The 23,162-nt window shown below is 40.5% G+C and overlaps 1 protein-coding gene across 10 annotated transcripts in view; it reads right to left on the reverse strand.

Moving 5' to 3' along the window:
• Positions 1 to 23,162, reverse strand: part of LOC127373463 (spectrin beta chain, non-erythrocytic 1) — a 130,254-nt gene that overhangs the window by 72,297 nt on the left and 34,795 nt on the right. For 5 of the 10 annotated variants that reach the window (XM_051418026.1, XM_051418007.1, XM_051418016.1 and 2 more), the window contains exon 2: positions 16,135 to 16,429. In XM_051418026.1, coding sequence (XP_051273986.1) covers positions 16,135 to 16,282 — 148 coding nt within the window. In that variant the 5' untranslated portion in view covers positions 16,283 to 16,429. Of the gene's footprint in view, positions 1 to 4,321; positions 5,372 to 16,134; positions 16,430 to 23,162 lie in introns of those variants that run through there. The other 5 variants (XM_051418035.1, XM_051417981.1, XM_051417972.1 and 2 more) reach the window with 2 other exon arrangements.

A 23,162-nucleotide genomic window follows, 5' to 3' on the forward strand; every position in this document is an offset into this window, starting at 1 on the left:
AATCTATCCATCATCCATTTATCTGTCTATTAATACATCCTCTATATCTGTTTATCTTTCTATAAATGCAACCATCCATCCATCAACTGATCTAGCCAAGTGTCCATCATCCATCTCTCTATCTGTCCATCAAAAAATCTAATTATCTATTCCCCCGTCTATCAATCTATCAATTCATCAATCCGTTTATCCATAGCAACCCATTTATCTATTCATTTTTCATCTACTCATCTAACAATCTTTCATCTAACAAGCAATCTTTATAGCTATCATATATCTATCAATCTATGTCTATTTTGTTGTGCATCCACCTCTGTACCTAGAAATCTTTCTATTGATGTATTGATTGATCGAAATTACAACTAAGATAACATGATAATGAATGTTTAATGGTCTGGACTATACTGGACTGACTACAGGGAGGCTGTGGGTTGAACAGATAAAGGTCCTGATGAAGTGCCTTTGAGCAGTTCCAGAGTCTTGGTCAATCACAAAGTCATGTAATATTTATCATACAGCATTTTTCATAAATTATTTTTACTAGAATACAAGGAAAGAAAAGAACAGTTCTCCTGAATGATTTACCTCCACCTCAGTCAGCATAACAGACTCCTGCTCTGTGTAAAAATCTCCCATGAGTCAGTTCAGTAGGCAATTTGATGACTTGTTTCCCTCCATAATTACTTGATTTCTAACAGGGGACGTTCGCTCAATACTCGCCCTAACGAGGAGGAAGTGCTGCTCCTCAGCTCCCTTCTGTCTCCACCCTCTCACATCTGAAGCTCTTTGCGGTGCAATAATCACTGACTGCTTCCATATTCATCACCCCACTGGGGATTGAACCAACGGTCTTTTTGGATGCGAGGCACTGCTCTGAGCCATCTGAGCCACACATGGGACAATGTATGAATTTATATCCTCTCAACGCTCAACTGCTGCCCTCATAAAACCAGGTCCCAGACCTATTTACTTGTCTGAGGGTTATGTGCAGGGTTTCATAAGACCAATAAAGGTTACTTGAAGAACCCCTTTGTTTGTGAATTCTTCTGGGAATACTAATATGGTTTTCAAGGCGACCTTCAGATCTTAAAACCATTAATTAAGAGTTGATTTGTAGAGAACTATAAGTTAAGTACACTTATATGAGGAACCCTAATTACAGTAACTAGACATTTAAAGTCAAAGGCAAGTAGACTTTTCTTTAGTCTTGAAGATGTCTGACACTCCTCAACGAGGCTTCACAACTTGCAATAATTTTTTATTGTCTTTCCAGATATCCAATCTTCATACACATTGTCTACAATCTAAAAAATACTGGATCTAGACAGATATCCCCTAAAGGTAAAAGGACTGCCAAAGTCTTTCAAAGAAATTAATCCATATCTTGGCAGAATTAAACCTACTACAATGAGTTTTTAACTCATTATGAAACAGTCGCAAATTAATACAGATGCCTCTACATAGACCTCATAAAAAACAAAGACATTAGCGAGAATATTTCTATATAGTTATTCCTAATGCCTGTCACTGGTCAGATTCCCCTTGAGTTCAATGAAATGAGGCAGCAGAAACACAACCACTTTTATCTACAGGGGCTGCCAGAATCAACACAAAATTAAAGTTCCCTGGAGGGGTTATAACATACTAGGTATACAGATGGATGGAAGTGAATTTTGGTGTAGACTCTTCATTTCCTATATTTCCTCAAGTGACTTTATAGCACAATAAAACACGCCCACATCTCAGCACAATAACAGATCACTTTATGATCCTCAAAAGACACCACACTAGAAAAGGGCAGTAACAAAGTTTTTTATAAAGTTTATCCCCTTTCAGAACTCCAGAAACCTTCACAATCAGGACACTCTTCAGGGAACAGCTTATTGGACATTTTTATAAGAATATCGGAGGTGTTGATTGACTCCATTAGGATGTAAGAAGCTTTCACACACCGGCTCATTAAAACAAAAATATCAGCTCAATGCCCCATTGCAGTTTTTAGCTTATAGTCTCACGAACCACCTGCTGCGATCACCTTCACCTGGCCTTCAGACAGTGAGCTACTTTTAGATACTGGGGGACTACTGAAGGTTTCTGGGCATCGACACGTCGATAGGGCTGCGATCAGTAAACTGGCTCCATTAGCCTTCAGCTAAATTCAGCCTGCAGATAATTTTACACTCAAGTGTTCCTCCACGAAAAACCGTCTTGCTATTAAAACCTTTTATTGATGACAAACATCCATTGATGAGCTTTTGATAGCTTACTCTGGCATGTTAAAGGCATACTATGCAGTTTTCCGGTTTTGTCAAACAGCTACCCCTAGAGTCGCTGCGGAGTACTTGTATTTAACATTAACAGTCGTAAATACCGCTCACCAGAACCGTCTCTATATACGGCTCTGGGTCTCTGCACTCACAGCATGATCCCCTCCCCCCTGTATACTGGTACATGTTCAGTATGATGGAAGCGTCGGACATCGAACAGGCAAAGATAGACTCCGAAGATGTCTACTGACCAGGTAACGTCTTCCATTGAGGCTGCTTCTTATGTCGCTGATGTATGTTACGTCGCACCGTAAAGCAATTTGTGATTCTCGCAAGATTAGGCGGGCCGCCATCTTCAGACTTGCATTGCTGGTTCTGCCAGCGGCATCCCTCTCCTGCTTTGCTATCAGTATGATTTGCTATACTACGAGTTCGTTTACCATCGAAATTACTTCAAAGCTGTTATATTAAGGTACAAATCTTGCATAGTGTGCCTTTAAGTGTAAAATAGATCACTCTTTGCGCTTAATAAGGTTGTTTAGAAGATTATTGGCAAAAACAGATGAGTTAGGACAATGTATTTCTACTGTATGAATACTAATTGTAAACGATCGTCATCTGCAGAATCGTTGCATTGCTGGAAGTCATTTGCACCTGACTTAAATTCAAGTTTATGAAAGAGACACTGGGAAGAGAAGAAGAAAGAAATAAACTTCAACACATTCAGGATTGGAAAGAGTGAAACAGTTGACACATGGATGCTTTTATCCAAGTGCTTTCCATTACATGTTGTATTATTTAAAGCAATGAGGAAATAGTTCAAGAATAAATAAAATGCTCTAAATTTAGATTAGGGGCAAGGTCCAGGGGATATTGATCTTGGAATGTAATTATGAGCAATTAATTTATTCTTAAAACTAGCCGCAGCAACAGAGAGAGTACTGGAAGTCCTCACCATGCTTTTAAAACTTTTTCATATTACGTTTTTCTTCTTCTCAAAATCAGGGGTCTAAGAATAGAGGGTGTTGTATGTCATACAAATTGTAAAGCTGCCTGGGACAAAGTTGTGATTTTGGGATATGTAAATAAACATATGTAATGTCACATATGTAAATGGTTGTTGTGTCTAATGTTATTGATGAATGCATTCAGATAGATGGATTAATTAAAAAGCAAAGCATGCTTGTGAACTCATTCCCTACAAATTAAATATGAAATTCTTAGCCAACACCCTGCTGACCGATTAGAAGACTAATTGAGTAAGACGAGGACAGGCTGAAGAGTTGCTGGTCAGATCACAACCATCTGAAAGATTCTTGGTGTGAGATCTGACTAAGAAACATGTGCCCCTCCTACAGCTTCCCTTCAGCAAGGAAGTAAATACCCCACCATCCCGGTTCAGCTGATCAGTTTTATCAGAGGGACTGTATCAGTGTTAAGCAGGGTGGGGTTCTGATACAGCCAGAGTTTGCTGAGATAAGGTTAGAACTGCTGACTCATACACAGATTTCACGTTCACACACTACAATGATTTAACATAAACCTGTGGTGGTTGGGTTCCTGCTTTAATGAAACTGAACCTAAAAGAAATTACTTGTCTGCAGTTCACATGCTTGTAGTAGTTTCGTAGTTTCTTCCAACTTCTTTAACATTTTATCCAATTTTGCTACATTTGCAATTACTAATAGATAAATTGATTATCCATCATATTGGGACATGGAAATCCGGAGTAGATCAAAACAAACTTTTTGTTGCCTGTATAAAGCTGCTGTTTGTTTGCAACTTTAAAGTTTGTAATGAAGTTACTCTCTGCACCAGTTCTTTCATTTTCAGTTTCAAGGACACTTTGTGAAACATTTTAAAAGATACTTTCATCTGGTTCTGACTCAGGACCTCCTGAACTAGTTTCTAGAAATCTGGGCTAATGATCTGTAAGATATGTTAAACAGCATTACATTGAACTTCTCCCTCAACAAAACCACCAGCAGTTCTCTCTTCATGTGTTCCCTTTTTGGGATATTTCTACACATGTCGAAGGTGAGCTCCCATCTTACCTTGAAGCTGTTTAAACCTCCCTTCCAGCTGGTTGTAGTTGAAGGCAGCCTGACCCGAGAATCCGGGGCCGGGGCTGGGCCCCCTGATGGGGCTGAGACTGGGGCTCGGACCCCGGCCGGGGCTGGCATGAGATGGGCCACCCGACGATGGGGAGAGGGGGCCAGCATAGTCCAAAGTTGGGGAGATAGGTCCGGGGGAAAGAGGGCGTGGGAGACCGCTGGTGGCGCTCTGAAGCTCCATGATGTGGACGAAAGATTTAGACAATATGAGTCCACAGAGGCATCGAGAAGAGACTCAGCAAAGAATTTTCAAAGTTTCCAAGTGGATGAAAGCTTTTCCAGTTGAATCAAATTGTCTTCAAGAGAGGGAACCTGAGGTTGAGGTTCTCTGCAACAGCGTGTAGCTCGAGTTTCACCAGGATTAAACTGTGTCCAGGAGAATGAACTTGAGTTCCAACAGGATAAACTTCTCTGGAGCAGTGTAAAGCTTGAGTCTCTGACAGGATGAACTTATGTCCAGTAGAATAAACCTCAGTTTCCAGATGAATAAATGAGCTTTTAAGACGATAAAGTAATCTCAAATGATTTCAACCTGAGTTTCAAACACTCAAACAGCTTCTAATATTGTAAAGAAATAATCCAGATTCAGCAGTAGTCTCCACAGAGACACTTCCAAGACAGCAGGACTGAGCGATGGAGGACAAGTGACATGCAAGATGAACTGTCCCTCTCTTTCTCTCTCTCTCTTTCTATGTTTCACCAGTGTGGAAGCAGAAATCGCTGGCTCAGCAAACGCACCGTGGCAACGGCAGCATCATGCTTCTGTTTTCTCTCCATCCATCCATCTGTCAGTGTCTTCAGATATCACACCTTCCTCTCAGTCAGGAATCCACCCATCCTCCATTCAAACACACATATACACACACCCTCCCGCCCGCAGAACCAGCACAATGAGAAGGTGGAACCGAGAGCGCTGCAGTGAGAGAAAGAGTGCAGGAAGCAGAGGGAGAGATGGAGGGAGGTAGAGAATGAAAGCGTGGGTTTGTCCTCCAGCGTGCAGCAGCAGCAGCAGCAGCGGCAGCGGCTCTCAGACACTGAAAACACCTTTCAGACAGAGGGAGAGTCAAGGGGGGAGGGGCCGGCAGCAGGAGCAGCTACTCCTCCCAGCAGCCAATCGCAGGCCTTGATTTTAGCGGTGATGTCATTGACTCGTTAGCATAAGGGGCGGAGTGGATGGAGGGTGAGAGAGAAGGACAAACAGAGAGAGAGCTCTGTGTGTTTCTGTTCACACTGAAGATTAAATCAGTCAGAAAAATGACATTCCTGTTAAAAAGCTGTTTACCACAGATAAACTGAGGAGAACCATACAATGACTGAATAATTGGAAGGTTTATGTTTTTTGATTGCTTCTACAATAAAACGTTCTGAAGAAGTAAGAAGAAACTATGGATATGTAAAGATTATGCAGAATTTTGATAATCCCCCTCCATCGAAATTTTATGAAATTAAATTACATTTTAAAATTACAGTGTTAGAATATGTTGTATGTTTACTGTTGTAAAGTTTTTAGCTTTCATGGACATATTAACAGAAAAAAAGGACAAAGTCCATATATAATACAAAGTAAGATGTTACTCTTCCAGGTTTGTGGGAATCTCTTATCTTCAGGTTAAGGGTTAGGGTTAGGGGAAAGAAATTGGTTCAACTTGACAGAAAACTGCTGCAAAACTCCAAAATGTCTTCATGTGCCAAACTGAAATATAAATATTATGATCAGGAACAGGTTTAATGAACTGTGGATGCTATAGTTATAGTTAAACAACTGAAATGTTGCTTAAAAACTGCAAGTGAAGTCAAAGAGTCCTGACTTCTTGTGTAAAAGATAATTTATGTTTTTACTAAATAAATATGAATAACTTCTTTAACTGAGTGTGTAAAATGTACCTGTAAATTTTCCATGGTGGAAGCAGACTGAAAGACAACTCACAGATAAAAGTATAAAAAATAGAGGAGATATCATGTGAAAATATTAATTTGAGTTTATCTAATTCAACTTGACACTGAGGCAACACAGCTTCTCCATGCCAATAAAGCTAATAAATAATACTGTGTGTGCAGAGGGGACGAGTAGCACGAAGAAAAAGGAAACAGGGTGGGGTGTGTGAGTGTGTGTGAGTGTGTGTGAGTGTGTATTTGGCTCAAGACTTTTTGTCCGAGCTCATCGCTCACACGCAGACGTCCAAACATCCTGAGAATATCTGAGCTCTAATATTAGACCCTGTTGTGGAGATGTTCTTCCTGTCTGAGCCCGGCCAGCACTTCCTGTTTGATCCTGCTGTCCATCAAACACACACACACACACACACACACACACACACACACACACACACACACACACACACACACACACACACACACACACACACACACACACACACACACACACACACACACACACACACACACACACACACACACACACACACACACACACAGGTTTGGGAGGAAGGTGAGGGCGGAGGAATGATGAGGATGTTACAGAGAATACTGATTGGAGGGGAATCAGCTTCACTTCCTGCATAACTGACCAGACGCAGCAGCAACAGTGAGGAGGTGAAAGTTCAGAGGTAACGACACTAAGACAATACAAGGAACAAATATTCATGTGACCCTCAAATAACTGCATATGACAAAAGACTAAAACAAAGTATTTGACGAAATGAAAAATGCACAGATAAACGCTTTGGCCAATAATGATAACCATAAGCTTTAAAACGGAGCCTGCTAAAGCATAACACATGAGGCTTCTCTTTACTTCTCCTGCTTTCGTTAACACTGAATTCAAGTCAATGACCTTAACTTCCTAAATCCCAAACATGATCTTTGACCTCCTGATTAAAAGGGCGGCAACTCCACCCAGAGACTGTTTCACTTTTACTCACAGACTCATCCACTGAAGTAGATTATTCACAGACAGGATGAGAGCAAAGATCAAGCGGACAACAAGTAGAAATATCGTGAAGGGCCACTTCCTTTTCTGAAGTCATTTTATTGTTAAGACTTAAACATACAGTAAGGGATCTGATCAAATATAGTGATAAAAAACTGTGTGCGTCATTGTGGTGAATTTTCATTATAAGGATAATTGTCAATTTCCTCACATGACTGGCTTGAAAAAGTGGTCTCGCTACAGTCTTACAATGATTTCCCAATTTATTCTGAATTCCCTCACGAGAGAGTCACACCCCAATAGTAATCAATGAAATATCTTAAGCATAAGTCAGGCATAGCTTATATAGTAAAAAATGTTTTAAGTTAATAGGGCCAGTGTGTAGGATTCAGTAGTGTAATTGCAGATTGCAACTTCCTCGCTTCACCCTCCACTTCAAGTATGAAGGAGAATCTATGGTTGCCGTGACACGTGCAGAAGACGTGAACATCCCTATCTAGAGCCAGTGTTAGACCCTGCTGAGGCTGCGTTACCACCTGACATGTATAGGTCTATCCTGATTTGTTAAAAATGATGTTAAAAGTGGAAACAGCTTCAGCTCCTAGATCACCACCATTACAAGCAGTCATCAGTACAGAGGTCAAAGGTCAGAGGCCACAGCAAACAGACAACAGATGGACCAAATATTTCTGCAGCTGATGGAAACAGTCAGAGCGGTTCTTTATGTTCTGTTGATAATGTTTACATGACAACACATTCTGTCCTGCCGGCATGCTGAGCGTCACGCCGTGTTTCCTGCCGTCATCTGGCATCCTCGTGGCTCGGCCCCTCAGGGCGGCCCCGTCAACGAACCAAACGCACCATTCATCCAGCCGGAGCAGAGTCAGACCACTGACACTGCTCACAGTGCATGCCTCGGGGACGAGAGGCTGCCAGTTTACTGTTTTACTGGCTGAAAAGCTGAAACATATCACTCCTGTTACTAATCGCATTATCTGAAGTCACATCTGCAAACATTCAGCAACGAAACGATACAAGAAGTCCAGAACTGGTGGTGAGTTCAGGGTTCAAATTTGTGACGCTGCAGTGGCGAATTTCACACAGACACGCCGCCTCACCCTCCTGACCACACAAAGACATTCCTGTGAGGTCAGAGCACCAGCAGACAACAGGGCCAACGGCGGCCATGTTGGAGGAAAAAACAGTCCGACTCCAAGACGGTGAGCGCTGTTTTCCTGTCCACTGCAAGAAATGAATCGCTTTTTCTACATCTGATCTGAAACTAAAAGATGAAATAATTGGACAACGGGGGATAGAGGAGACACTTTACCTCCCAATTACATTCCCTCAAAGATAATTTTAGTTCAAGCTCAATTTTTCTACTTCATTTTAATTCCAACTTCCTCATCTCGTCTCGTATAGTTTCCATTGTTAGTTTAATTGAAGTAGTTGCTGTTCATTATGTACATTTTTTTAAAGGTTGTTCTGTCTTCCCACAATTTGATCAATAATCTAAGCAAGGAAGGAACGAATGAAGAAAGAAGGAAATTAACTGAGAAAAAAAGGACAATAGGGTGAACCAAAGGAGAATCCGAAGAATAATAATTAATAAAGAACATTAGACGACAGAAGGGGAAAAAAAATTAGAAAAAGAAGGATACAAGGAAAAGAGAGAAAGGAGAACAGAAGAGAGGAGGAGACAGGAGGACAGAATAAAGACCATTCTTCTTTACTTTCACTTTCTGTGATGTTTTTAAAAACCACAAACATTAAAAAAACAGGCACACCAACATTCCCAACATTCCACCATCTGGTCCTCTGAACAGGAAGTGAGACTCATACACTGTGTGTGTGTGTGTGTGTGTGTGTGTGTGTGTGTGTGTGTGTGTGTGTGTGTGCTCGCTCTGTGGGGAACCTGGACTGTTCCTGGTTCTAATTATTGAGCGGCTGAGTGAGTCGTCGTCACTTTAAAGATTCAGTCCAGATTTTTCAAAACTCCTCTACATCAATAGAAAGTACTGTGACACAACTATTTCTGGACAGCAGATAAACATATTTCCCAAAACACCGAACTATTCCTTTACAGCCGACACTCAACTCCCTGCATGACAACTTCCACACCATACTTAATTATACAAATACAGACAATCTATAGTTAAATACATGCAAAGCCACCTGTACGCTTCTTTAAACCCACACAGAGACTTCCAGTGAGTCCTGCAGCTTCACCTCAAGAACCATCAACACAAACTGGCGCCAACACTCTCAGTATGGAAGATACCCTTTTAAAATCTCGCTTTTAGAAATGTGAGCATGTTGTTCTACTGCAGCTGCAACAATTAGTCAAATTGTTGGCTTATTATCTATTTTGATAATAGATTAATTTGCCACAGAATTGATGGTTCCAGCTTCTCACACGTGAGAACTTAGAGTTTTTGTAAATTGAATGCCTTTGAGTTTTTGACTTCACCATGGGAGTCTTGGAAATTGTGATTGTTGTTTTTCCATTGACAGTATATAAAATGAACATAGCTTCCAGGTCTGTGAAGTGAAGCAGGTGGTGAACAGGGCAGTGTCTTAAAGCTGCATTCGTAATGGCCAGCAAGGGGAAGCTCCTTTGGTTGCAAAAAGAAAGTCTGCTGGAGAAATGACCCGACTTCTCCCTTGAGTTATGAGCTCAGTCAACAGTTTCCTGATGAGTTTATGGTCTCAGTCTCTAGTTTCAGTCTTCTTCCATACAGCATGATGTTCATTTAGTAAAGGGTCCCATTGAGTCCGTCCAGCTCAACACACCAAACTCAGATCAAACTGTCAAACTAGGCAGTGCTGATCAAATATGAATCAGGATTTTTTTTTTACTATTTATGCTACGGATGAGTCAAAACTGAACGCAGCTCAACTCACAGCACGTCACCACTGCTGGCTGCAAAAAACTGACATGGAGATGGCCATAATACCAAACTTGAGACTTCAAAACAGTACTCCACCAACCAATGGGTGATGTCACTCTTAGTAAGGTTTTTCACAGTTTTTTAATTACCTAAACAATTAATCGATTAACAATGAAAATAATTATTAAGTGCAACCAAACTTCTCAAATTATAATGTTTGAAGGCCTAAACTGAAACCATGTCAGCTGAACTTGTTAGTACCACTGACAAATCTACGACTCCTCCAACGGAGCACTACTAGATAATACTTCGGTAACCTGGTAGTCAGCTCATTAACAGACGAAACAAAGACTGCAAACTTCTCAAATGCTAATGTTTTACAGTATAAACTTGACAAAACTTTGATTTACCAGTAACTACTTGATCTGATAATGAGTTGACAAGGCTACAAATCTGATCAGACATTCAAAGACACATTTGGGTTGATAACTAACATAATTGAGGTTCATTAGCTTGTTCTATTGAGAGCTCCCAGAGCCTCCCCCACTCAGTGAGTTCTCAGGGGTTATTCTGAGCTGCTCCGAAGACAGAAAGTTACCAGAAACACCTCAGGGCCACAGCCAAGGCCCTGACAGGTCGATAGACGTCACCCTTAATGTCTCCTATATTTATCTTCTTTATGGGAAAAGTGCAAATGAGTGGAATTCAGACTAACTATCTAACTTTATGCACACAGGAAAAATAGAGATACAGTTGAGACTACCTGTGAGCTACTGCAGTTTTATTTGTCATAAAGTCAATATACCAAACACACACACAGCGACCAAGAAACCCACCCACGCCAAACACTCACACACACTCCTTCTGTCTCTGCCTTCACTGTAAGTAGATCTGCCTGCGTTTCCATGGTGACCGGCGGTTTTCGGTTTCCCAGGATATCATATGGAGGCGTAACACACTTGGCTTCGACTGCAGACACAGACACACAAACAGGCAGAGTGCCGCAGTGTATGTTCAGGTCTCAGCATCAGTTTTCAGACGTTGCTGATGAAGGTTTGAATGACTAAAACACACCGATCACTGATGATCCTGTCCAGTATCTAATCATTATCAAGTGGTGTCTTTTTTGGTGTCACTTTTTTGATCGATTATCAAAGTTGTTCATTTACTTCAGTCTAATCCAGTGTTTCTGAAACTTTTTACACAGCCTACCACCTCACAGGCTCTTCTAGTACCACCTTTATGACGATGTTAAAATACAGTAGTGTAGGCCGACCCTGTTCAGCTACGTACAGTTCACGCAGGAGGCATCCTGAATGGAACCAGTTCAAGAACCAGAGCTAATTTAGTGGAAAAGGCGTACTCCTGATTCTCCTCCTAATAGTTAGTTAATAGTTCCAAATATTTTAGCTTGCAACTAATCATGGATTAATGCGTGCGCTACGCATGCATGCATGAACGAGACTATGTAGCAGGCTGATACTGAAACAAAATATTACTGTAAAGTTTTTTCAAACTTTTTTTAAATCACATTTCAGTGAATTTTCATTTAAAATGTTACATTATTTTGATAGTATATGTTTTTAAATACATTTAGTTCATTAAAAAAAATTAAAATACAGTTTCATATTCCTCTGCGTGCCCCTTAAAGCAGCTCGCTTACCATCGCTGGTGCACGTAGCACAGTTTGAGAACCAGTGGCAAATCGATTCATCCACTCTTCGACATTAGTCATTAATTTTACTATTTTCCTAACATAATACAATTTGAAAAAATTGTTCAAGACATTGAAGGTTTACTACTACTACTACTACTACTACTACTTACAGGAACTTTGAATGAAAACATTTCAACTTCTCCTACTACTACTGACAAAACTACTGCTACTACTTCAACTACAACTACTGTTGCTACGACAAGTCGTACAACTACCACTTTGGTAATGTGGTATTCAGCTCATTACAGCAGAAACAAAGAGTCCATTTCCAATCAAAGGAAGGAGGACAAGGACACGCACGCACACACGCACGCACGCACGCACGCACGCTAATTCAATGTCATCACCCCTCACATCCTCCAGCCTGCTGAGCTCAGCAAGAGCAGGAAGAGGCTGCAAAGAGGAGGAGGAGACGAAGAAAGGCTCAAACCGGACATTCAGACTACGTCCACACTGCGCAGGCTGCATTTGAAAACACATACAATTTTTTAAAAAGCCTGGCTGTCAGTGAAATCTTCCCGAGTAAAGACAGAGAGAGAGAGACCTCGTTGGACCCTGCCATTTATTCCGTCCTTACATGGTTTATAATGTTTAGGTTTTGGTGACATTGTAGTAACACCCATATCTAGAGCCAGTGTTTGGTTTGTCCCTTTCAGGCTACTGTAGATATTATAAGCATCATGAAGGTCGACTATGGCAGTTGTTTTGGATTGCATTAGATTGTACAGGTGTACCTAATAAAGTGTCCACTGAGTGTATGTTCATGATGCATTTAGGTATATATTCCTGTTGGTACATGCAGGATAGTAATAATATTCTTAATATCTTTGGTATTATTTTTTCAGTCTTGAATGCAGTTACACAACGACTGCTGTTAACATAAGTCAACTATATTTTGCAATGAGTGTAAACATTTACAGCCCACATGAAAAACTTACATATTACTTTTATATAAATAAATATATACATTCTATATGAATAATGTGCTGTATGTGAGCTCTGACAGAAGTATTTGCTAGTTTTATTTTTACACCAATGATCATTTCTCTCTGAAGCTGAACAGAGACGCCATCAGAACACACACACACACACACACACACACACACACACACACACACACACACACACACACACACACACACACACACACACACACACACACACACACACACACACACACACACACACACACACACACACACACACACACACACACACACACACACACACACACAGCTTTCTTCTGCATATTTAACATTGGTGTGAATTATTTAGTGAAGTGGGACACTACTGAAGCAGTCGGCCATCAGGGTAAAAACAGCAGGCGGAGAGAGAGATAGAGTTACTGTAACACACACAAACTGAAATGAGAATATTGGCATCCTTTGAGATAATTTCAATTATTAAAATTAAATGGGAAATACCTATTTAAGTCTCATAAAATAACATGTGAAAAGTGTTGATTTAAACTTTCTTTTCATCTGAAGACATACTAATGCACAATGTGAATTTGTTCTTATTTTATAGAGTTAATAACTTATTGATTATTCGTTAGGGTTGCCCCCAAAAACTTGACAATTTTGGAGTCAGTCCAGAAGACCACCGACTCGACTTTTAGACAGCATGGCAGAGTGTACTTAACAGATTCTCAAAATGACCACAAACCCCAAAGCTAACTGTGATGGAAACAGAGCACAGTGATGGTCAATGGAGGACAGTGAGCAGCTGCTCCGAAGACAGCTAAACCACTTTTGAAGCAGACGGTGGTACAACCTCGTCCACTGCCGTCCACTGCCGTCCACTGCGATTGAGTCCTGGGCTGAGAGTGCTGCAGCAGGCTGGCAGGAGAGACACTTCGTAGTGTTTTGGGCAATTTATAACTGAACTTTTCCTTACTCTGACTGTGTGGAAATATGTTCTCACACCACAGATGACAAAGCGAGGCACTTAAACACAAGGTAGTCTAAAACATGAGATCCATGTAGCCTTGTTTCCACCACATTAACAGCTGATATAGGAGTTCAGTGTGGCACTGAACTGGATAAAAGGAACGAATAGTCGAATCTTTGTATTGAACAGCCAAATCTGATTCGGCTGACAATATTCTGAGACGGGTACTAATCACTGGGTGATTGATTTAAGATTAATATTCTAAAAAGAAGGTGACTTTTGTACTGTACTAATGAATATAAATCATTGTTGTGTTTGTCTGTGTCAACTTGCAATAATTAGAAAGGTGTAAGAGAATACTGAAAAATATTGTATCGATTTTTGTGTTTAAATCTCCAACCGCTAGATCGTAGTGTTGTAAACTGAGGGCTATTATTATTATTATTATTATTATTATTATTATCAATAAATGCTATATTTTTGGATAGGGACAGTGCACATTAATGAACATCGATAATTAAACATCTCTGTAAACATGCCGGATTATAGCAAAGCTGCTTATTTGCATCCGTAGTCCTTAATAAAGGTACAGATTACAGCACAGGTACAGGGACTGGGATAAATACAAATGCAGATCTCACCATTCTGGTTGTTGTCAATACACATCCCTGGCATTAATGTGCGAAAATATAAAATGTATAAACTTCATATTCCCTTTTTATCAACCTAATCGTGCATTTGTAAGGGTTAAATCATGCATGCATTTTCATCATTTGGCGCTGCTATCAGAATACTGGCCCTTGATTGGCCCAAACTCAACTGCACCATCATCATGAGAGAATGCACGTTTTATAGTTTCTACACACGCGACCAAATACAAGGAGCACTGAGGTGCTGTGGCGTTTTATCTGATCCCTGATCAGTTCGACCACTGAATGTAGGTGAGAGAGCGAGTTAAAACCGTGAAGACACTTGTAGTTCATAAATATGATTCTTTCATGTCATTAGCTGCAGACATTATTCTTCCTCCTTTTTTTAAATGTCAGTTACCAAACAGCTATAGGTGCATCGCCACCTCCTTCTGGACTGGAGGAGGACCAACAATGATTTACATGCAGACAACAAAGACAGACTGTCAGATTTGTGATTTGACCAGCAGAGACGCAGATATGTTGCTAATGAAAGGGTTTGAAAAGAGAGGCGTAAAAGGGGCCAGAGGTGTTTAACTCCTCTAGCCTGAAGCTCGTTAATGAGCCTCATTAGCCCTCATTAACTCCTGATTATTAGCAGGTGTGGTGGCTGAGGAATCCTGTGGAGTGAAGAAGCTGATCTGAGCGGGAAAAGTCAGCAGGAAGTGGGATCAGTGTGGGTTGAGTCATTTACTGTTCTACAGCAGGCCCAAAAACAAGTTCTCTATCAGAAATGGAAGCAAAGTCAAATGCAAAGTTTGCCACTTTCATTCTCCCCCATACTGCTGGGAAAAAAAGAGATTTTAATGTTGCAACTTTGTGCTCTGAGAGGGTTCATTGTTCTCTGTGCTGACACAAACTCTGAGACCCCACAGCTTATGAAACCATTCAGACTCCCACTGAGTAAACACAAAAACAGGACGAAGCTAAACAAAGACACAAGTCCTCAGCAGACAACAGTGACGTCAATGATGTACTTCCAGGTCCTGTTCTTCAAACATGGTCCACTAATCCAGGTTTGCATGGTGTTATCCAAATAAAATGATCCTGTCATCCAGGCACTTTGGTTATTTGAGCCCAAAATAAAGAAAACATGAGCACTCTTCTGCTTAAAGCTGAGTTCAAAGCTGAGGAAGTACCCAAAACACATTCTAACACTCAAACTAAACCTGAATATCTCTTCTAATTAAAACTTAGATTAATTAAACAAAAATTGGCCAAATTCTTGCCAATACACAGCCCTTCTTCTGATAGCACAGATTTGATCATTTCATTTGATTGATCTGTTCTTTGCTGTTCTTTCCCATAGTTTGATAGTGGTATACTTGCATACTGGAACATTTATAGTAGAACTGTAAATAAAGAGCTATGTGATAGGTATTCGGTTATACTGTCTGGTTACTAGAAAATAAAGGATGCCTGCCAGCAAATCAGAATTGAGTATATTATTTTATATTGTTTCCTGCTTCTATTAGTCTGATTAGTCAGAAACTTTTTGGATATATTCCTTTTGCTCAACCACGTACAAAGACCGGGACAACAAACAGAATCAGTTCGGCCTTCTCAAAGCTCAAGATCAGTGTCAGCGAGTTCTGAAGAATCACTACAAGCTGTCAGAACTGAAACGATGTGTCATCCATTCATCCGTTCAATCTTGCATCCGTCCGTCCTCTTACCTGCGAGGGCTTTGATGCGTGAGCGCTCGAACAGGCGAGCCGAGCTGTTCTCGTTGTCCCAGTCGTCGGCGTCCCAGCGGTTGTTGACGCCATCGTTGTACTGCTGCTGGATCTCCATGTGTTCGAACTCCGCCGCTACCGACGTCATCTTGACCTCGCCGCGACTCCGCCCCCTCCGCCGCCTCTGCTGCCTCCGAGTCCTTCCACCTGCTTCCTGCTGCCGTAGGCGACGGGACTCTCAAACACACACCCTCAGACCGGCTCTGACTGGCAGGCCGAAAAGCTCGTCCACAACCTGAAGAGATTAAAACAAAGAGGGGGCAGAGTTAGTGACTGAAGGTGCAACATAATGGACGATTCTATACTAACGTTGTGCAAATGGAAACCACGTTCAACAAGAGAAGGAAACATCAAACACTGATTTGCTTGAGGTTTCTTTTTGCTAATATTGGTGTTTTATACGTTATTTCGACATCAACATGCCACCTTCACATATTCAAAAACAAAAACACACTCAGATGCAAGTTTTTCAGTCATCTGTGTCAGTTCTAATCAATACTTCTGTTTACACCAGCAACACAATCACCTCTCCATCAGTCAGTAATAATGACGGTTAATGGGGATCTTATAAACAATACATAAACATTCAATATATTTAATAAGAAACTCATTTAAATGCAATTATCTGTTCAGTAATTTAATCTCTTATGTTTCTACATTGCCACTGAGTCCTTTAATGTTGCTGCTTAAATCATATATATTATGTTTCTGCCAGGAAGGATTTTAAAATGTGTTAATATGTGCGTCACCAAACATCCATAGTTCTAACTGGCTCCACCTGCAGCAGTGTTATTATTTCACAGTGCAGTTTATGGTAAATCAACAGCAGTTCACCGTGTCACTGATTGAAACACTGAGCTGTTAGAAGGGGAAACTGGAGCAAAATGATGTAAGTACTTTATCCTTGTGTGATTTTTGTGTGACTGTATATTTTATGCACCATTGGAACAAGACAAATTCCTCGTATGTGTAAAAACCTACCTGCCAATAAACCTGATTCTGAGAAAGTGCCAGAGAGCAGCAGCAGCCTGCCCTGCACGGCTGTCAATGTCATTTGACCATAACTCTGCTCTTTGATTGGCTGCAGGCTGTGATAGCCTCTTCCTGATCTGCAGTTCATCTCTAAACTGAGAGAACTGTGCCTCACCCTGGTAACAACACAGTACTGCATGATCTAAGAGACACACACACACACACACACACACACACACACACACACACACACACACACACACACACACACACACACACACACACACACACACACACACACACACACACACACAGAGTTCTTCCTCAGACATTAAATAGAATGTCATGTGTTGTTATGTGATAAAATCCCCTAAATAATTAATTATTAGCCTAGATATTGAACTATCAATTCATTAATTTTACTTATTAAATACAGAAATGAAAATATCTGATCACACACACTGCAGTCATAGAGAGAGCCGTAGAGGAGACAGCAGGTGAAGCATGAACTGTGTTTGAGGAAACATCCAGCAGGTGGAAACCTTCAGTTCAATATGAAGTTTAAAAGGTTTTCTGATACAGTGGCAATGCCAGGCACAAGTGGTCTGGGGTGACAATTGTCCAGATCAAGGCTGTTATAGTTAAATAAAACTTCATTAAAAATGAAAACTAGGTGTGGAAAATTTTGTATTGTATATGAAAATAGACAAATAATAAAAAATAAATGAAACAATATTGTGTACCTACAAAACTAACCATAATGAAGTAAAAATCCAGACGCAGCTACTCTTAAAGTGCTTTAATTACTGCTAATATCTGCTCTCTGCATTTTGTGAAGCTGCCGTAAGATGACGACACCAGGGGTGAATTGAATAGTCAAACACAAATATGTTGGGTTAGTAAAATTAAAGAAAATTAAATCGAAGCCAATTTTTGATCGGGTTTTAACAGTGCAGTTAGATTAGTTTTTTCCCGCAGCAGTTTAAGAGTAGCTGTCACTGAAAAGTGTGACGCACTTTTTATTGACTTCTTTTTTAAACTGCTGCCGGTGTGTTCGCTGTCCCTGAAGGAGGCCGACCAAAAAGAGCAGGTAAACAAGCAGCGAGTCAGCAGCACGACTCAGCATGATGAGTCTGTTTGGATCCTGCAGTCAGCAAATGGCACAATGACTCTGCACAAAAACACCAGACAGACAGACAGACAGATGGCTGCAGCGGTCAGGTCACATCTCAGCCTCAAGATGTTTTTTCTGTTGTCTTAAACATGTCATCAATTCCATCAGCAAGGTTTTAAGAAGCTGCTGTCAACCTCAAATAAATAACCCTTCAACAACAGCGCAGGGACGGTTTCATTCTGCTATTCCATCTTCCCATAAACAAATATTCAACTAGTCAGATGCAACACTTGAACACTACATAGCACACAAGAAAGCAGGGGGCTCTGTAGATAACAAGTAATTGGAAAATGGCTGAACATGTGAGTTATTAAATGGTGAAAATGCTAAAAGTAGTGGATAAATGGTTGACTACTCGTGCAAATGTAAACTTGTATACTATAATATAAACTGTACAATGAACAGTGAACACAATAACTGCAGGAAGGTTGTGTAAAACAAACATGACGGCTTGGTTTCGATGAAGGGGCATTTCAGTTCTTCAACATAATCAACTAAACATTTCAACTAATTTAGTGGTATGAACACACAAAAAAAAAAATCAACCTTTTGGGAAAATGAAGAGCGTTTCTTGGACGGTTGGTCAGGGAAAACAAGACATTTGGTAACATGATCTTAGGCTCTGGGGAACTGTGATGGACAACCAAACAACGAATCAATGATTAGAAAAAAAATAAATCAGCAAACTAATCAACTATGAAATATTTAGTTGCAGAATTGATTAGTTTAGGGTGAATGGAATGTAGAAAACTTTACGTCCAGTCTGACAACAACCGAGGCTCAGATCTATTCACTGATTGGCTGCTACTGTCCGTTCCCACAGCAACATTCAAACTCTGTGGTTCGGCACTTATTCTGCATCACATCACAGTGTATTCTCTGGCTCCGCCCACTGACGTTTAACTCCACCAATGAGATTATTTCTGTCTCTGAGGAGGGTCTGCAGTGCCCAAACTCTGTTCCTCTGAAAAAAACGCAGAGTTACACACTGATAGTGTGTGTGTGTGTGTGTGTGTGTGTGTGTGTGTGTGTGTGTGTGTGTGTGTTGTGTGTGTGTGTGTGTGTGCTGCCTGCCACCCACTTGCAGCTCAACAACCAGTCAGGCTGAAGCTGCTTGTGTTGCTACGCTAAAAATATGCAGCCACTGAGACCCTGACTGTGTGTGTGTGTGTGTGTGTGTGTGTGTGTGTTTGTTGCTGGAGTGGAGCTAACACAATGTGCACTCATTCAGAAGCTATAAAGCACACAGACACATGGACACACACACCAACCATGGAGTCATGACAACACACCCAGAGTTTTTAGAAAGTGTGTCATGGCGGGACAGAGAGATGAGCGACTCTCTCAGTGACACTCTTACTGTTGAATAATCTGTTGAAACACATTGATTGATCAATTATTTTCAGTATTTCTAGTTTTTAAGCTTTGTTCAGAATCAAAGTAATCCAGTCGTCTGTACATCCATGGGCACACTGCAAGCAGGAGTTGCTAATAGCTAATTCAGCATACTTTAAATGGAGAACATTTAAAACTGAATGTTAACCAATACCGTTAAAAGCTCAGAGCCACTTCACTGACTCAATGACAGCATTACAATACTAACTTTATGTTGCTTTATGTCTATGTTATATTTCATCAATATATCTCTATATTCCAGGAATTCATTCATATACACGGTAAAAACCTGGGGACCAAATACTCCATTTTGGTTGTGGAGTGGGGGTGGTGATGGGGAGGGGAGGCCCACAGTGTGAGAGAGTGTCAGACTTTAAAAACCTCTGGTATAAAATATTGATTAAGCTTTTAATCTACAGCTGATTAACTTTCTGCAGTACAGTTAAAGTCTGCAAATGCCCGCAGACAGACTGAAGCGACACTCGACCTGAAAGTATGATGTCATGTACAGACGGTACGAAGGGCGAGTGACCATGCAGAGAAAAGGGACAGGAGAGCAGGAACGAGGGGGACAAATGACTGGTTACTGTGTCTGTGTGTGGTACAGCCAGAAGAAGTGTGACTCCTCAGGAGGGGTATTTATAGCAAGAGGGAGACAGAATAGAGAGATAAGGGAAGAGAGACAGTAATGATGCTGGTTGAAAACAGGAAGGACGGAAATAGAGAGAGAGCGACGACAGGATGATGGATGGAGACATAAAAGAAGAGTGGAGAGAAAGTGTCACTCAGGACCGTTTAAAATATAACACTTTAGAGCTAAAACGATTAATTAGTTGATGAATAATTACATGGGAGTAACTGTCATATGTGATGATTTGCTGATTTTGTTTGTCATTTATGACAGTAAACAGAATATTGTTTAGTTTGAATCAGTCACACTGAGCTATTTTCCAACATTACATTGATAAAACGATTGATGGAGAAAGTAATCTGGAGATAAGTAATAATGAAAATAATAGTTGCAGCCATATAATATTTTAGGATTTGTGGACTGGAGAGTTCATGTTTCATTTCATAGAGCATCTTTACACCGTCACATGATCTTTTCTCTCTCCTGTCTCTCGCCCACATCCTCCTCCCACCTCTCTCACCTCCCATCATCCTCCACTACAATCAACTCTTATCAATGCTCTCTCTAGCGTCTCTTTCTCTATGACAAATGCCATTAGGTGCAAGATGATTCGCCATGGCAACGGCAGCGCATGTATATGCAGCAGCGGTAGCGCCGTCAAACATTTTTCATACATTTTTGTTTTATTCTGTTTGGCTTTATTGCTAAAAACATCTCTGAATGGTGTCTGACTGGGTTGGATTTTTAAGAGCTAAGCTAAGCCAAAAGTGTTCAAATCGACTGGATCAGGAGATTTAGATTGCTGCTCACTCAATTGCTGCAGCTGGTAGACTCGCTCCTGCAAACTTCTGTTTTTGCTTTAATCAGTTTCTACGCTTTATTGCTGAAACACATATTACCTATGACAGAAATAGCCTACAGTCATTGGACATTGAGACAATCCACCCAGCCAGATCAGTGGGACTTGCTCACTGCTGTGGCCCCCAAGAGGAGAGGAAGAGAGTCAGGGATAGGAGCCATGCTGGCCCAGCTTGGACTTAAGGCGTCTCCTGGCAAGGGTTGGGTACTGGTCAAATTTGTACAGATACCAGTACTGGTAGCTGGAATTCGGTACCTTTTATCAGATACCAGTACTGGTAGCTGGAATTCGGTACCTTTTATCAGTAAGAATACCACCAGTCAGTGATAGGGCAACAATTGACCCAATTTGGTGACTGCTGCTACACCTGACAAGCCTCTAAACTGCACATACAGGTCAAAATGGTAAGAGTTGCAGATTTACCAACAAAGATCCCGATTGTTTTGTGAGTTTTCAAGTTCAAGCCGAAGTAAACAAAGCAGCTTCTCAGTTCTAAATGACAATGGCGTATTTTGTCTGTCTTTCAACCGTACCAACAGATTTCATCAGCATTAAGCTAACTGTATACATTTACTACCCTATCTAAAACTTTTATCTCCCATTAGCTAATGCTAAAACTAAAAAAAAACAAAAAAAAAAACATTTTCTCTATTAATTGATTAGTTGTTCGATCCATAAAAAGTCAGAAAATGGTGAACAATGTCTTTAAACATTAGTCGAGTAATTGTTGTAGTTCTATTTTAAGGTCCATAAATATGCACTTGATGGCAACATATACGATACCATGCTAACATAATGAAGCTAAAGCTAACAGGTTCTCGTTAAAAAGTCAAACATCCTCACCAGAAGAAGACATAGAGACAAAGACACAGCAGTATTACTGGACATTACTGGACGGTACAGGATTATTTATACAAAACGGTATTTGTTCTAACATGACCACACTGTAACACAAATGTAACACTATCTAACAGGTCTGAGTGGAAACTCCCCCAAACCCCCTCTCACAAATATTTCATTATTATCTGTAGTGAATTATGTTGCATCTTTTCTTTTTCTCTCTCTGAGCCCACAGTGAAAGACGGACATTATCAAGTCAAAACCACAGATCTCCATGGTTACCCCTGTCCCAGCATACATTGTGTCTGAGCCCACTCGTCAAGCTGCCGACAGCGGCACAAAGACGCTCGGCTGGAGCTTCAGAAGGCGGAAAAACTTTACTGACAACGAAGCCAAATCACAGAGACAGTTTACACAGAAGAGTTGATGAGATGCTGAAGCAGAAAACCGAGATATGAACAATCAAGATGAGTTTTTCTGCACTAAATAACCAAGAATTACATTCTTATGTCTTGAATTCTACACTGTACAGAAATAACATTAGGCTAAAAAAGTAACAGCGGGAAAATAAATAGTAGTTGAGGAAGGAAAGGATTTGCAAGGAGATATCCAAAGATGATATCAATAAGTTTAAACTTCTTTTGTTTTGAATGTAAAATCTGAACTAACTTAACTTTCACACCTAACCTGTCTGGGTTGGCCTTAAAAAGAAGTTAAACAGTGTGTGTTGTGTCCTACTCTGTCTATTTTTTAAGTAGTTCCTTAATCAAACATGAAGGAACTAGCGAGCACACAGTAACTATCGCTCCTCTTAGAAATGTAACCACATATATCGCAAGAGTTAAATTGCGATACAAATATGTGAAGATTCAAATCAGTGAAATGAAAACTTCAAATGATACTCTTTAAAACAGCAGAGGGTGCCATGTGCTTCTGACTATGCTTGTTTGTCAGTAGCTGTACCAAGGAGCAAAGACGGATAACTTAGAAATTGAGGATGCACCATCCTGTTTAAAAACACTGCCTCGGAAATACAAATGGATTCTTTAATTTGATTAGAGAAAATATAAGAAAGAATACATCTTTTAGATTTTTGT

Source organism: Dicentrarchus labrax, unplaced genomic scaffold, assembly GCF_905237075.1.
Source record: "Dicentrarchus labrax unplaced genomic scaffold, dlabrax2021, whole genome shotgun sequence".
NCBI lineage: Eukaryota > Metazoa > Chordata > Actinopteri > Moronidae > Dicentrarchus > Dicentrarchus labrax.